The sequence below is a fragment of the Hippocampus comes genome, unplaced genomic scaffold (genome assembly GCF_001891065.2).
Source record: "Hippocampus comes isolate QL1 unplaced genomic scaffold, H_comes_QL1_v1.1 scaffold260, whole genome shotgun sequence".
NCBI classification, from domain to species: Eukaryota; Metazoa; Chordata; class Actinopteri; order Syngnathiformes; family Syngnathidae; genus Hippocampus; species Hippocampus comes.
The window spans coordinates 340,658-356,135 of record NW_017805378.1 but is presented as its reverse complement, the minus strand read 5'-3'; the positions used below and the strand labels follow the sequence as shown (position 1 = coordinate 356,135).

Sequence of the window (15,478 nt, the reverse complement as noted above, 5' to 3'; positions counted from 1 at the left end):
GCGAAGGAACGCGAAAACAAACAAACAAACAAAGTGGAAAACAAAATGTTTAAGCACAGCAAGCAAAACCCCCAAAAAAGTCGATGGGCTATTCACAAAAAAAATTGGGAAATCAAGCTTTTGGGTGAAATTTCAGGATTAATTCACAATAACCGTTACCGGTGGACTTTTTTCAACTTTTACTCGTTTGTAGAATGTTTCAGTACTTTTTAGTTGTATGCGTTGCTCCTTTGTGTGTGTTACAGTAGCAGTTTGAAGATTTAGAATTACTGTAACATCCATGCTAATTTACATAAGGCCCTCGATGGTGTTATACGTGTTACCATTCAGCTAAAAGACTTTCATTTGCACTTTTTCTCAATAAAGTTGCAACTTTTTGATGATGAAAAATTAGATTTTCTCTTTCAATTTTCTTGTTTTTATCATGACGTCACTATTAATGCAATTTTTTTCCCTCATGAAGTATTGAAATAATATACTTTAACCCTTTCGTGCACCAATAACCATAACCTGTAACCTGATAACATGATGCTGCTGTCCCTGAAAGGGTTAAAAAAGTGTGTTTTAATATGTTTGGTGTATTTTAGACTTATCCTGTAATTTCACCCAAAAAAAAGCAGCGTAAAAAGGGTACAGGAGTGGTTGTTTGAGAGAAGTGCACAACGGGATTGTCTTCACTTGAGATCGAGGACATCTTCCTCGAAGGACGCGGCAAGGGCGAAGGCGCTGGTGAGCGGCGGCGGACTGTCGGCCCGAAGCACCAAAGTCTCCGGCTCCGCCTCCAAAATGGAAGCCGCGTCCAAGTCGGCATCGCAAGCCTCCGAGTCTAACCTGATGGGAGAAAAAATGTTTGGAGAGGTTCTGGTGTTGAAATAGGGTGTTAAACTACGGTTAGGGTTTCACATTAGGGCTTTGTCTTTTTCCAACGTGCAGAATCTTTGTCTGACCTGTCACTGTTGGTGGACGTTAGCGCTCGTGCTCTGGGCTCCTCTGCCGCCGTGTTCTTCTTGCTCGCTTTCCTCGCTTTGGACGCACCGCTGTCCGATTTACTGCTCGGTTCTTCTGTCAGGCCTGTTAAAACGATGTGTTTAAAAAAAGAAGAAAAAAAAAGATAAATAATAAAAATTCAACTAGCTATAGTTAAGTACAGTTTTTTAATTTAATTTAATTGAAAAAATATTTTAATATACAGTATACACACAAACACATTTGGTATAAACAATATTGATGAAAGAAAGGGAAACGAAGTTTACCGAGCAGCTCTTTGCGCGTGCGGCTGGCTATCTCTTTGATTTCCATGCGCGATAGCGACAGCGAGTGCGTAGCTGCGGCCCACCAGGTTGCACAAAGGGATCTTGAAGATGTGCTTGCACGCCGACTCGCCTGGGAAAGAGGCCACAGATGAGCTTGACCGCTTTAGCACGTAGCCACACAAAGAGACTCTGGTGTTCTAATGTTTGTGCTTATTAAATCGCAAAATTGTAACACTAACGACTGACAAGAATTCGGGCAAAAGGAATAATTTCAAAATAGGGTGTTAAGTTATGGTTAGGGTGTCACATTGGGACTTCAAATCGGGAGGATGGTTTCAAATTAGCGGTAGGATTTCAAAGAAGGTTTTCAAGTTAGGGATAGATAGCGGACTTTTAGTCATAAAAAAGTGAACGTTTGCAGACGTTCTTGTACCAGTTGCAGAGTTCTGTATCTTTCCACAATTGAATTCTTTGGAGTGGAGCCTAAACACTCCTTGGGCAGTTGTTAACTTGGCCACTAGAGGGCACTGTTGCCGCTCTTGAGCGCCATCCAATGAAATGCGCCATGGCAGGTTATGCAGGTCAGTTGAGCGATCGGCGTCATTTGGCAACATTTCACGATATACGCGAGTCAGGTCGTCAAATCAAGTGGGGTTTTATTTTAGTTTTTTTTTAAGCGCGTTTTAGCGCTAATTGCTGCAGTGACATCACTTGACTCCACCGGCACCTCCCCCAAGGAGCCCCACAACCCCTCCCAATTCAACATCCAATTCCTCCTCCCTCTTTGTGGTGCTGTTATTTGGACCTAGGCGGACAAAAGTCTCCATGGAGACAGGGCAATCTGCAGATCACGTCCTTCACCCCCTTCCTCCCTCCTTTATGGCGGCCTCATCAGCTTTCAGGCACCAATTACTCCACACTTTGGAGAACCTTTTCACTCCTCATCCTTAAGTGAAACGTTTCAGGAAATATTTTTGTTGTTGTTGTTTTAACACGACAATACAAATTTGGGGTTTCAATCCTTAAATTGGGGTTTATGCTTACATTAGGGTTTCAGTTGATGGTTTAAGGTACAGGTGTCATACTCAAGGCCCGGGAGCCAGATCTGGCCCATCATGTCATTTTATGTGGCCCGCGAAAGCAAATCATGTGTCAACTTCCTTGCTAAAATTTGTGCCGAAATGTCAAATTGTCATGTGTAATGAATAAGATTGAGATTTTGCAATAATCAATCACACTCATTCAAACAATAATTAACAAACTATTACAGTTGATTTGACTGCTTTCAAAACTGGTAATCCATCAATTTGCTGTGTCCAAGTAATAATATATAAACATTTTTTTAGTTTCAATGTCGTAACGGCCCCCCGAGGGAAGACGTAACCCCAAAGTGGCCCGTGACAAAAATGAGTTTGACACGCCTGGTTTTAGGATTGCCAACCATTTGATGAGCGGCGTGGAAAAGACAAAAGTTCATTTAACATTCCAGTGACGCCATTCACGGTACCTTCAGCGTCCTTAGACGTGTACAGCGAAAGCTTGGTACCATAGGGGATCCGTATAGAATCTGAACCAGGGACCAAGAAGAGGGGCACGCACACACACAGGAAAAACAACACAACATTAAGTGGTTAACATATTTTCCATCCCCCTTCGACCAAAAAAAAAAAATGGGAAAAACAGTTGCCTTGGCAAGAAAGAGAAGAAATTGCGCAAAGTATATGCATGGCAGTGAGTGCAGTAATTTCTAACAAACATGGTACAAGCTGTTACGCTTACATCATACATTGCTTGTGAACAGAAAAAAACAGTTGTTTATCGTTACGCTTTACTAAATTAAACACAGAGTTGCCTGGTGATTGTCACGTGGAACAGAGTGTCAAAATTGACCCGTGTGTAGTGAACCACATGCTGCTTCACCCGACTGACATGACACAGCATCATTTATAAATAGAAGAACAATACACTTCTTTTGGAAAGGATTCAAACTAGAATGAAAGTGAAATTGTCTGTCAATGCATTAAGAGAATTACACTTAGACCTTTTTCAAACGACTTTTTTTTGTCCATAATATTGAACGAGTCGTTTCCTCATCCGTATTCAAAATTATTTAATATGTAAATATCGGTTCTCTGCTTTCCTTATTTGGGATGGAAAAGTGCCTTTTGCTTACCATCCCCGAGGGGTGAGGGGAAAACAGGCATCTCGTAGCTGGTGGGCGTCTGCGGGGAACTCTGCGAGCTGGTGTCCCTGGAACTGCAGTTGGAGGCCGAGCTCACCGGAGCGGACGACACAAAGTAGATGTCCGACTGCGAAGGTTTGGATCGGAGACAAGACTTCACTTTGCAGCACTTGTGTGTATGAAATACGAGGGTGTTGTTATTAGCTCGATAACCATCCAGATCGACCGCCATGTTGTTTCCCCGTGGACTCATAAAACGGAGTGAAATGAGTAAGCTGAGACAGCATTTTGTGCTAATGCTGAAAGGAGTCTTCCTCCAATGAGGAGAAAGAAAATGTATTTGTCGGCATCCTCATTTTTGATTGCTCTTACAAAGACATTTTAAAGGTTTTGGGACTCTGATGAACCACTGTTGGCATCATGATCCACAAATGGAGAAAACTGGGAACATTGGTGAACCTTCGCAGGAGTAGTCAGCCAACCCAAATAACTCCCAAATATAATGATAAAAACATCGCACATACAGTTATACATAGTTACTGTATAGCACAATGTAGGTCTGAGGCTGCTTGCTAATTCAGCACTTGGACAACTTCCTGTTGTTAATGGAACAATGAATTTTGCTGTACGGACAACAGGATGGAGGGAAGCAAATACTTCAGACCGTCATAGTCATGTTCTAGCAAAACATTTAGTACTGACCCGTGAAGCGGCAAGCTGCAGTTCCGGGACCACCGCAGTGTACACCAGGTTGCCATTGACCACAAGGCGGATCTCAATGGAGTCTGTGGTGAAAGCCAGGATGTACGGGAAGGCGCACACTGAGGAGAAAAACACCAGCGTAAGGATGATACCATACCATATAACGTAAACGGCCCCTTTACAGTTGATCACTTTATTTTGTTCTGCCTCCCATTTATTTTAGATGTATTTCCACTGTCCACCCTAAGCTGGCGGCACACAGAAAACTGAATGTCAAATCCACTTCAATCCTGCTTTTTATGCCTACTAAAAATGTTGGTGTCATGATGGTGCATTAACACAATATGACAGACAGCGACAGTCCTGGTACCATATGTTGAAAGTAATTCTTACGAGGGCAGCTGCACCAAGTGTGTGGTGATATGCTGCCCCCGACTGGAGCACAAAATATTAATTACATGCAACATTAGTTGCTAGAATATAATACGGAAAACAAAGCAGTTGCTTGAATGTATATATTTGTGTGGTGTGTTTGTGTGAAAAGTGGAGACCTACACACACACACACACGCACACGCACACGCACGCGAAGATGTCACTAATGAGTGGACGAGTGTGGCATATGGTATGGCGCTCCATGGTGACCGCAGAGCTTGTCGCATTGCCATGGCAACGAACCAATAGCATTGGGCATCTGGTTCCAGCTGAAGTGGAAGTCGGACGTGTTGGACTGGATCATGGGCGTGGAGCCGTTGAACGGACACACTTTCTTGTACGAGCAAATATCTGCCAAATGAAGGAATTAGAAAAGAAAATTGTTGGCTGTTGGCGACTAATAGTCCAAAAATGATGCTATTATTGTTAAAAAAAAACATTGACAAAAAAAATATTCTGTGAACATCAGGCTTACAGTCAAACATGCTAGTAGGAGTGAGTACAATGGTCTGGGGCTGCTTTGTTACTTCAGGACATAGATGTTTGCTGTGGTTAATGGATCAATTAAATCACACAAATTCCTGCAGGCAAAAATCAGCAGATGCTGCCCTCAAGCTTTAGCGCTCTTTTTGAGAGAGAGACATTCCACTAGTATGCTGAATTGTCTTTCTGTGGAGGATAGAAATTGGTGCAGTACAGCTTGATTTCAAGGATGTGGAATAAATGCTCACACTGTTTTCCATACAGTCACAGTTGTGGTAGTAGTAGTAGTAGTAGTAGTAGTAGTAGTAGTAGTAGTAGTAGTAGTAGTAGTAGTAGGTGTGTTGGTGTTAAGATTATAAATGTGTAAAGAAAGATATGTTTGTGTACCCACAATTGTAACACAAGAGTAGACCAGCCTCGCCATCCTCATACACGTCCATAGCCGCCACAAAATTGACCTGTGGACAGAGAGGGAAAAAGGGAAGCCCTGTTGTATTGCAGTTCCTCATTGAAAGAAAAAGAAAAAGAAGAATGGCAAGGAAAAAAGGTAAAGAGAATGTAACATCCATGCTAATTTAATCTATGGTATATCACATGACAGTATATGTTAGTATTAGGCTAGCACACTTTGGCTGGATTCATTGTTTGGTTGAATGTTTTTGTTTTTCGTATTTGAGGTGAGTCTGAAAGGTATTCCTGCAATAAATGGGGGATAACTATGTAAAATTTTTATGATGTTTTTATTTGGTGTTGTGCCGTGATATGAAGGTTTGGTAGGTGCGTCTCACCCTGTTGGCATCGACGTGGTGCAGCCGGTAGGCGTCGCCTGTGCTCTCGTTGATCAGGTCAAACTGATGTTTATAGCCCACGCAGATCATGTTGTCGTTCTCGCCCGTCGGCCCATCCACCAGTGCCATCACGGCGGGAGGGTCGCACAGACAGATTTCCTGGTGGAAGGAACGCGCCCACGTTACATGATCAGCCATCGTCCCACATTACCCTAGTGGACATTTTCATATAGTTTGTCACTGACTACCACTGACCTGAACTGAAACCATGGCAAAAACAGGATGTGTTTGGGGGTGCACCTCAAAAAATTCAAATGATCCAGCATAACCAGTAAGTCAGGAGGCGAAATAGCAAAACTGCCTGGTGACTTAGAAACCACTTCTCAAAGAACACATAGGAAACCAAATCTCCGTCATTGGGTTTCCAGAAGGTATTTATCACAGGTATTCAATGAATGTTTGGTTGGGTTGTGTTTAAGTTAGCAGAACATAACACCTAGCTTGCTAGCTAACGTCAGCGCTAGCTTACGCTGTGCTAATGCTACCTAGTCATTGCCCAGCAGTAAAACAAAGTACGCACAATTATGTGCTATCTTTCTTCTTATGCAGCAATGTAAAATTCTATTGGCAGAATGATTTTATAATCCCAAATAGATTTAGACCTCATTGTACAATGCTAATCCTATGTGGCTTTGAGTGTTGCAGCAAATGAGTTTTATTTCCAATGATTTACTTTGATATCCTGTGGTTTGACCCCATGAGCGTGACGCACCCGTATGTACTGAAACTCCTCCACCGGCGAGTCGGTCCCCCCGACAGCGCTGAAGCCTTCGAAGCGTTTCCGGGTGATGAGCAGCAGCTTGTTCCGAATGGCCGCCACGATCCTCAGCTCCGAGCCGTGGTGTGTGTTGATGGAATACAAATGGCAACCTGGTGGGAGGACAGGGCGGAGGGTGTCAAACTCGTGGTGACTACAAAATGTCAGGAAAAGCTCACTGTGCAAAGATGATGGTTATGGTCCACCTTTAGTTTTCTCCAGTTTATTCTCCCGGCTGTCGCACTTGCCGCGGGCTTGCTGCTGCTCCTCCAGGCCTCTCTTGAGAGTGCTCAGTCGGAACACGTACAGCCGAGCGTCCTTTCCTGGGAGAGACAGGTCGGGTGGCTTGCTATAGCATGAGCCTTCATTTTTTGCACTACGTGAGCATAACAAGCCACAAAATGTCACGAAAAATCCCGATAATCGGTCTTTGAAGACAACAAATCCATACTGTGTATCGATAACCAAGAGCGATATTTAATCCCATCTCTGCTCTGACAGTATCGATACTCTTGCAGTATTGATATTGATGGGATACTGATGTGACAAAACAGTGGTATCTGATATTGATGTTTTGATAGAGTATCGTCGATAGAGGCCAAAAATGATAAATTGCAATATTGATATCTGTCCAGGAACTACAAGATACAGCATTGATATCAGATGTAGGTGGAGTGGTACCGTAGCTAGATAGACGATAATTTCAATATCAACATTTTAACCACACCCCTGACAGAAACCATTTCAATACTGATGTATTGATATCAATGTTTTCCTACTGCTGGAGTATTGATGTCTGATGTAAATGTATTGATATTACATCTGTACTTTATAATATCAATGTCAAAATTTTGTCCTATCCCTAACGGCAACAGTACTACAATACATCATCTGAAACTATGCTGGCATTCTATCTTGATTAAAAAAATGAGAGATCACAATACCATTTACCGCAGTTTTGCCACTACAAGCCACAGTATTGATATCGTATCTTTCGACAAAACAATATGATACCACCCGATACTAACACAAGGATCAATATTTGATAATGATGTACAGTATCTGGATACAAATGTGAGGTATGGCAATATGGATATTTTCTCACAACGTTGCTACTGCCACTGTTCAGGCTGCGACAAAATATTGATATCACAACATACGGCCTCGTCATCCTTCAAGATGCGGATTTCCTGGGATAAGCCGAGCAAGAAGCCGGAAAGTTTCGGGGTAAATGTGCGGCTGTGGTGGTGTCATGCCATCAAAGGCGAGTTAATCACATTTGTCAGTATGAGGGTGAACGAGAAAATTGATGACATGCTTTTCATTTGCAGCCATTTTGTTTTCCCGCTTGCGGCATTTGGTGCCTGGCTGCGTGCGTATATGCGCGTACTTCGGACACGTTCCCTTTAGCTCCTTAGGATAAACAGACACAAACGACAGCACAGTACTGACACCAGATCGATATGCTCAATGGAGAAAATGAGAAAAGGAGGCAGCGTACTCGTTGATTCAATGAGTGAAATTTGAGAGCAGACCTGGCAAAATAACAAATGCTACACAGTGGAGGTACCTCGGCCAGCTTAGTGCCTGGCTAGCCGAGTATACACACCAAGTATTTGTACGATTAAAAAATAGGATGATATGAAAAGAAGAACTATATAGAGAAGAAAAAAACTGCCTTCACCTTTGTCTGCTCGAGTGATGAGCAAGTCCTGAGGCTCAAGTATGTGCATCTGCTTCACTAGCAGCGTCTTGTCAAACACCTGCACCGGCGCCGGGAGAGCCTGAGCCTCACCGGTGATGGAGGAAGGTGGATCAGAGCCTGGAGAAAAACAAAACCAGATAGTCAAAGTAGCCCACAGCATTAACATTTGAATGGCATCGAGAACCTGTAGCATTTCTTCTTTCCATTTTCGGTTAGCTATTGAAAAATCACGAAATTCAAACGTGTATGATTAATTTTGAAACCTGTTTTTTTTTTTAATCTAAAGACTGTTTTACCACAATTCAATTCTAGCCTCATATCGACAATATGAAAAAAAACCAGACCACAGGACTGAATTGGATTTAAAAGGAATGCTTTGCTGCCATCATGTGGTATCTTAGTGCCATGAAATAATGTTGTAGTGAGTTGTAGAGTTTTATTCAGACAAGAGTAGCGCTTTGCCACCATTTTGTGGCATATTGGTGCCATGGAACTGGGTTGAAATGATTTGAAGAGCTTTACTTTGACAAAAGCAGTGATTGGCCACCATTTTGTGGCGTCTTGGTGCCAAGGAAATGTGTTAAAGCCAATTGAGGGGCTTCATTTCGATAAAAGCGGTGCTTTACCACCATCTTTTGTCAATTTTGTTCCAAGGAACTATGTTAAAGCCAGTTGAGGAGCTTCCTTTCGGCAGAAATCGTACTTTTCTGCCATCTTCTGGCATGCTGGTACCAAAGAAAGTGTGTCGAAGAGCTTCATAAAGACAAAAGTAGTTCTTTGTGGCAATCCGGTGTTATAAATAGGCCATGGTAAACCTTTTAGGGAGGGTGTCAATTACTCACAGAGCATATTTGCAAATGGTCGGGGAACGCTGCAGACCATATACTGAAAATAAAACATGCCAAAACTGAAAAAAAACAAGGACAGTTAATATTAATTAGCCGCTTTGTTTGTTTGTTTGTTTGTTTGTTTTTAATTGCCAGTTGAAAACGGGAAGGACAAACGATTGACGGATTGATTGAGCACGTCTGGCTTTGATGGAGAGGACATGTGGGGTGACAACACCCCCCCCCGGCAGGACGTCAGTTGCAATTAATCTCGGCTCACCATCCAGCAGCAGGACCCCCGCTGCGTCGGTGGCTACCAGCAGCGACTGGCCCCATGAGTCGGCGCACACCACCTCGTGAGGGAATGTGCTGCAGAACGACTGCGACTCCCACGGCTGCCGTGCACGCACACACACACACGCACGCACACACACACACGCACACACACATGTCAAGCAAAAGGCAGTGTTGCTATTTGCATTGATGAGCTGAAAGCTGTCACCTCTTTTCTGCACAAGCCGGTGGTGACCAGGCTGGTGGGGGCGTCGCCTCTCACAATGGTCTTCAGCTTTAGAGCCTAAATGGTGCAAAGCATTTGTACACGATGAACCCCCCCTCACGCTACCCAAAACTCCCTGTGACCAGCCAAGCCCCTGCCCTTACCCTAGCCTCCTAAATCCTAACCTCAACCCCTAACAAGAGCCTTCCCGATGCCCCTGAACTGTAACCTGCCTAGATGTAGCTTTATACAAATGCCCTAAATCACGGGTGTCCGACCTTTTATGACCTACTACTAGATCTACTTTTCATCTACCGCACGTGCACCCATTCCCACATTCCGCTACCCTAGCATCTGCGGTGTATTCATTTTACCTGGCCTATCCTGACGAATTCGGCCTGGCGTGCCTCCTCCTTCTTCCGCGCTGACTTTGGCGACTCGGGCAGCACGTCACTGAAGGAGCGGCGGTTCAACATGTTCTGCGGAGAAAAAGGGACCTAATATGTGGCGCAAACACACAGGCACGATGGAGGTGAAAGAGACGGGGAAAAAGAAAGCATCTAGTTATATTTACATCATATCATTGTATATTTTTTATGTATAAAGTATCTGTTCTCCTACTTGAGCACAGGGTGTGAGTACTTTTGCCACCTCTGCTTGAGAGTGACAGTGAGAGTCAGATGGGAGGAAACATGAATGACAGGGAGCAAGAAAAAAGGCAGCACTGCAGTGGAATCAGTGTGTGTGTGTGTGTGTGTATGCTGTCGTGGAGTACGCAGTGGGCCGCAGTGGAGAACACAGTCAGCAGCTTTTAAAGTCGCAGTGGTCACATGGAGGAGGAGGCGGGGGGGTGGAGGGTCAGCCAAAAATTTGGGGTTTTATCCAAGACTGGCTGGTACCTTGTGCAGGTCAGGCATGAGGTCCTGGTAGAGCGAGCGGATCAACATGTCCAAGGTCCGCTGACGCTTCTGGGCAAATGTTGGCGTCTCCAGTGTGGCTTTCTCTCCATTGATTACTGCGTGAAGAAAGTACATTCGTTGAGCTCCCTAAATCTTGTAATACACCTTATGAACATTTCCGACATACAGTAAAGCTCCCTCGGTTGCGAGTCATGATTATGCAGTCCTGCTATAGCGTGGCTTTTTTTGGGTGCCATTTTTTTCACTCTATTTTGTTTCGTGTGCCGTTAATTTGGGGTGTAATTCCACCGTTAGCAATTAGATGGTGGCACACTATTTAGTTTGACAATAATGGACTAAAAGAATTAAAAGAGGACGTATTCAGATCAGCCTCCTGTTTGATGAAGATTTTTGCATGTCAAATCCTCTTCGATCCTACTTTTTATGCCGACAGAAAGCGACAGTGGTAGGTTCATTTTGAATGTACAGTCAAGCTCTATGTGGTTTGGCACCCACGGATTTAAAAAAAAGTTTTCAATATTATCACATTTTTTTCGAAGTAGTTCTGTTTTTCATGTGACTGTTTATCACTGTTGTTTTTTTCATAATTTCTTAGGAAATTTTGGAGTTTCAAAAAAAAAAAATAAAAAGAATGATTAATTCAATGATGCCAATTATATAAAGATCTTTGCTCCCCCTACGCAACATAGGGTTCACCTGTACTTGTAAGAAATCTTGCCTTTGAGGTTCATAGCGTACTACAAACAGTATCACCGTCGACAATCACTGATGACTAAACTGTCTCAGTTTCCCCCAAAAAGTCCAATGACAGTAAATCAATCAATCTTACATTTGACTAATAAAAAGTCCCTGAATTCGTGGTGATCGGTAAAGACTGGCGGCGACGGGAGAGGCGGTCCAAACAGTGGCACACTCTCCTCGGAAAAAAACTTCAACCTGCGACAAGATGAATACATGAATAGCCCAACATGAATACAACATGAATAGCCCATAAATAAATCATCAGTAACTCATCCCTCCATTTATAGATGCGCTCACCTGTAACTGTCAGTCTGGCAATTATATCGAACTAATGCAAAAATATCTGCACATCTGAGCTAAGGAAGCGCACGCCAGACTAAAGATGACGCAGCAGTCGTGCTTGTCGTTTCTCTTGTAAGGATACGGGTGAAGTGCGAGCGGATCATGGAAGGCTTGAAGGATGACGATGCATCATCGCCCTCCTGGAATACGATGGTGACGATGTCGTTTCCGATGTGACGCTTGCGCTCCACCTGCAGAGGGGCGACAAAAGCGGCGGGAAGAAATTTAACGCCCAACATCTAACGACATTTATTCAATATACCCGACATCCAGCTAAAGGTTCCTGTGGGGTGGGGAACTCCAGTTCTTTGCGAGTCAAAACCTGCCTGTTTTCGATCCCTCCCTACTCCGACACCATGAAATGAATGAAAATAGATGGGATCATCTTCTGAATCCTTATTTCACAAACGCAATATTCATCTGAATAGCGTGTTTAGACAAGTGGGAACGTAGCATATCATACTCCAAAGAAAATGTTTGCTTTGGGATGGTCAAGTCATAAATGCTCTAAGGGCTTGCCATCGTCACAAAAGTAGTACCGGGAGCAGACGCACACCTGTTGTTTGTTCTCTTTGGAGTAGGGCAACATGGTGGACACGTGGAACATGAGCTCATGGCCCTGATACACCGTGTAGATGGACTTGATCCCTGTAGTGTCGTCTGGAAGAAGTAGCAAACCAGGACAAAGTTTGTGAGTTAAGGCCAGCTCGGCAGGAGGCTAAGTGTTACCTAGCGGTTAATATGGTGACCTGTCGCCAAGTTCAGTTGACAAAATGCAGACTGGCCAATCACAGCACAGCTAAACAAAAACCAATAGATGATACAAACGTGATGACCAGGAGCATGTCTCTTGCTAAGCTTTATTCAAGATACATAAATTAAGCTAGCCGACTTTCGTTGTATTGTATTGTATTGTAAATAATGCTGCGATGCTGTAAGGTTGTTCTTCAAAATGCAAATGTCGTACCAGGCGCACACAACTGGCCTTATAAATTTAGCTTAGATTATAAACCGTTTTAGATGGTGGCAAAAATGTTTTGTTTTGGGACTTCTTACTCTTGGTGTCAAGGCCTCCACGATAACCCGCCCATCCCTGCAAGGTTATGCTGTCTCCCAGCAGCTTGAGAAACTTGTCGAAGCTCTCGCTCCCCATTTCTGCAACAGACGGGCAAAACAAAACCAGATAAATGGCGTCCAGATAATGCTGTGGGGCTGTGGGGGGGGGGGGGTAGTTTATATTTTACCATTACTGAACATCTCGTCGTCTGTGAGCTGTCCATCTTTGGCAAACAGGACGCCAAATTTAAAGTTGACGGACCCCTGTGGAAAGATTATGCTCATGATGGCTGTGAAAATTTAAAAAATACATATATATACAAATCACGTTAAGCACCATCTTGTACCTCCTGTTCCTCCAATACAAGCAAATCCTGAAGGCAAGAGAAGACAAAAGTTAGCATAGACTGAGGGTATGCTAAGTGGCATTGCGTTACTTTACTTTATGTAACAGTTAGATTTGATTACCTGACCCTGCTTTGACATTGCTTTATGATACATTAGGTGACATTGCGTTACCCTTTTCTGATGGTACAGTACATTATATTACTTTTACATTGGATTTTGGTAGATTTTATGTCATGTTTTGTGACGTTACATGACGTGACATGACTTGACATTACGTTACAGAGGTGCTTTAGCTACTCGCTCACCTTCTGAATGTCAGGGTTGAGGATCTCCCGCGGGCCTCTCTCAAACCTGTCCATGTTCATCGCGCTGGCACGGCGCACATGTGGAGATAATGACATGAAGAGATGAGAGAAGCTCGGTGGGGACCGAGCCGGGGCAAATAGCCTCAAGGTATGCGGCGGATGAAAATGCTAAGTCACACAGCCTTTAACATTCGAAACATATCTAGTCGAGTGGACATTTTTTTTCTTTCGAAAGCAGGTAGAAACATGTTTGTTGTTTGCGCGCATTCCAATATCGGTTTGCTTATTTCTTCATTTCTTTTTTTTTTATTTTTTTTATGACCTTACTTTGAGTGAGAGTGAATGAGCATCTCCTCACCTGAGGATGGATTTGACTGATAGTGTTTTAGTGGGGCTGTAAGGGAGGCTGATCTTCAGGGTCCCCTGCGCAGACAACAACAACAAAAAAAAAACATGAAGAAGACTTTCATCTTAGTTACATTTAATTCATCGCAAACAAAACGTGACAAATGACTTTCGAAATGTTGCCACCTTGGCCAAAATGCTGAGTCATCTCGTGCCACCGTGCCGATATCCATGTGTGTGTACATGCGTACATCGATGACGATGACTCAAGAGCCACGTTGTCTCACACACTCGCCCCCGCCCCCTCACTGATGGAGGTCATTGTGAAGATGAGACAAGGGAGACATGGCGAGCGAAGGCGACATGTCGGACCCGTGCAACAGATGGCGGGGAAGCAGTCCGATATGATGCAGCCTCGGGAATTATTTTTCCGGGTTCCATATTTTCCAGAACAACTTGAACTTTCTAACACAATGCGAAGTGACTTTGTAGAAAGGGTTCTTCTCCGCATCCGTGCCCACATAGTTTTGGTGCACTGAAAGAAAACCATCGTGGAACTTGTGACACTTAATAAAAATTGAAACGGCAGATTTGTTTATGCTCCCATCGTAACAAGTGAAGACTTTTTTAATGTGCACAGTTGTCTAAATCTGTGTTTTCCACGGCTCTTTTAATGGGTTTGGGTTAACCTAAGACGAGCAAATCCCAAGTTGTGACTTTTATAATAAATGTTTTTTGTGATATGTTATGAGCCTCGCGTTTGAACTGACAGTTGAATGCAACTGTTTGGAGTCTTACCCGAGTGTTTGTGATGCTGCTGTTGGCTCGTGTGACATTTTGTTGAACTGACCTTTCCCGAGGAAGTATTTAAAGAACCATCTGGTGTGGTACTCGGGATTTTCCAAGTGCACGTCGGTTCTCCTCCAGGTTCCAGGAGCGTAATCCAAATTCTGCTTGTCACATAAATGAGGCACAGTTTTTTTCAGAAATAAAATCGATGCAGTTCCACTATGTTCAATTTTATGATCAATTTTTTTATTTATTTTTTTGCCAGTGGACGCACCAATTAGACGGGAGGTGTTCAAGTTCTCAAAGTGGACCAGGGAAATTGATTTTATTTTTATTTGGGGAAGTAAGTTTTTTTTGAGGAAAGGTCTCCTCCAGGTTCCAGGAGCGTAATCCAAATTCTGCTTGTCACATAAATGAGGCACAGTTTTTTTTCAGAAATAAAATCGATGCAGTTCCAGTATGTTCAATTTTATGATCAATTTTTTTTTTTTTGCCAGTGGACGCACCAATTAGAGGCGTTCAAGTTCTCAAAGTGGACCAGGAACTACTGAAGAAACTGCACACCATACTGAGGTATGCTCAGAAGGTACTAAAATATTTATTTCAGTGTTGGATATGATAGGTAATCCGCAATTACGCTTCTGATGGCCCCTCAAGCACACACGTACACACACGCACATGAGGGGTAATGCGGAGGCTCACAAACACGCCAGAGGAGGACGAAGTACGGCGGATCATCACGCTGGATATCAGCTGCCAAGGATCAAATGCATCAAATTACTCATACAGTCTGCTAAAATGTGCTCACACACTACAGAAACACACCAAAAAAAAATTTTAAATACTCATTTCCAATGCTACATTTTTTTTTTTGCTCACATACACAATTGAAATGCTCTCACAAACTATTAGCCCCCCCCCCCACACACACACACATACATT

The 15,478-nt window shown here is 43.3% G+C and overlaps 1 protein-coding gene and 1 long non-coding RNA gene across 2 annotated transcripts in view; both read right to left on the bottom strand.

Moving 5' to 3' along the window:
* Window positions 1-521: 521 nt before the first annotated feature.
* On the bottom strand, window positions 522-14,000 carry garnl3 (GTPase activating Rap/RanGAP domain like 3). Its single transcript, XM_019872121.1, is given in 27 exon segments — window positions 522-831; window positions 948-1,071; window positions 1,254-1,324; window positions 1,326-1,383; window positions 2,761-2,820; window positions 3,427-3,562; window positions 4,138-4,256; window positions 4,815-4,922; window positions 5,446-5,512; window positions 5,843-6,001; window positions 6,615-6,772; window positions 6,866-6,982; window positions 8,344-8,481; window positions 9,472-9,586; window positions 9,694-9,768; window positions 10,065-10,169; window positions 10,590-10,705; window positions 11,440-11,546; window positions 11,649-11,694; window positions 11,776-11,884; window positions 12,250-12,353; window positions 12,750-12,848; window positions 12,938-13,013; window positions 13,097-13,123; window positions 13,403-13,466; window positions 13,761-13,872; window positions 13,991-14,000. Coding segments are annotated over 27 exon segments (2,637 nt in total). The 3' UTR covers window positions 522-674.
* Window positions 14,001-15,276: 1,276 nt separating this feature from the next.
* The window catches only part of LOC109517181 (uncharacterized), an 8,398-nt gene continuing 8,196 nt past the window's right edge, over window positions 15,277-15,478 (bottom strand). The window contains exon 3 of the long non-coding RNA XR_002168499.1: window positions 15,277-15,289. This is a non-coding gene — a long non-coding RNA (uncharacterized LOC109517181). The remainder of the gene's footprint in view (window positions 15,290-15,478) is intronic.